This window comes from Arabidopsis lyrata (genome assembly GCF_000004255.2).
Source record: "Arabidopsis lyrata subsp. lyrata unplaced genomic scaffold ARALYscaffold_964, whole genome shotgun sequence".
In the NCBI taxonomy this organism is placed as follows: domain Eukaryota; kingdom Viridiplantae; phylum Streptophyta; class Magnoliopsida; order Brassicales; family Brassicaceae; genus Arabidopsis; species Arabidopsis lyrata.
In genome coordinates this window covers 2,670-3,891 of record NW_003301952.1, presented here as the reverse complement: position 1 = coordinate 3,891, position 1,222 = coordinate 2,670, and the positions used below count along the sequence as shown (strand labels likewise).

The 1,222-nt window shown below is 40.6% G+C and overlaps 1 protein-coding gene across 1 annotated transcript; it reads left to right on the top strand.

Annotated features, from left to right (window-relative positions):
• Positions 1–4: 4 nt before the first annotated feature.
• LOC9298263 (WD repeat-containing protein 44) lies at positions 5–1,170 on the top strand (the record flags this gene model as incomplete). The annotated part of the gene is made up of 3 exons (XM_021012566.1): positions 5–758; positions 847–1,004; positions 1,096–1,170. Coding segments are annotated over 3 exons (987 nt in total), but the record flags the coding sequence as incomplete, so codon positions are not given.
• Between the last annotated feature and the right edge of the window lie 52 nt (positions 1,171–1,222).

The following is a 1,222-nucleotide window of genomic DNA, read 5'->3' as shown; positions in this document are numbered from 1 at the left end:
AGAGCTTATGCGTAGAGAGAATGTGAATAGGATTAACTACGAACCGTTAATGGATCTTCGGAAGTTTAATTCGTATCTTTCGAAAAGCGTGAGGTTGAGTAAGAGAAGAGGAGCTGCATTGTTGAAGAACATTAAGGGTGTAGCTCATTCCATGAGTTTACGGGTTGCGGATAAAGATGTAAGCGATGGAAGCACCGATAGTCCGAAAAAGGGGAAAGATCATAAGCATGGTAAAGCTAATGAGTGGGTGAAAGTTAGACCAACAGGGAAATCTTACAAGGAATTAAGTGCTTTGCATATGTGTCAAGAGATTCAAGCTCACGAGGGTGCGGTTTGGACTATTAAGTTTAGTCAAGATGCTCATTATCTAGCGAGCGGAGGAGCGGATAGAGTCATTCATGTATGGGAGGTTCAAGAATGTGAACTAATGTCTATGAATGAAGGGAGTCTCACTCCTATTCATCCTTCACTTTGTGACTCTGCTGGAAATGAGATAACTGTGGTAGAGAAGAAAAGGAAAGGAAAAGGCTCATCGGGGAGGCGAAACAATCATATTCCGGATTACGTACATGTTCCTGAAACCGTCTTCTCCTTTTCTGATAAGCCTGTTTGCTCTTTGAAAGGTCATTTGGATGCTATTTTGGATCTGTCATGGTCCAAATCTCAGCTTCTTCTTTCATCTTCCATGGACAAAACAGTCAGGTTATGGGATCTAGAAACCAAAACATGTCTCAAACTGTTTGCCCATAATGACTATGGTAAGACACATCTTTTATTTCCAGACTTCACATCTAGCTATAATTTGCTGCATACACTTTTGACCTTATTGTCCTATTGATTCAACAGTGACATGTATCCAGTTTAGCCCAGTGGATGAAAATTATTTCTTAAGTGGTTCACTTGACGCTAAGATAAGGATATGGAGCATACAAGATCGACATGTTGTGGAATGGAGTGATCTTCATGAAATGGTTACTGCTGCTTGCTACACTCCAGACGGTCAGGTATTTGCTCTGTTTCTTGCAGAGTAGTCTCCAAAATCCAATCTTTCGCGGGTTTTTTAATGACGGATGTTTTGGTTATTTTCGATTGTAGGGTGCACTTATCGGGTCACATAAAGGAATTTGTCGTGCTTACGATACAGAAGGTTCTTTCCTAAGCTCTTTCTGATTCAAACACCATTTCCTAGTTGAATACTCTTTTCATTGCTACGCGCGTTTTT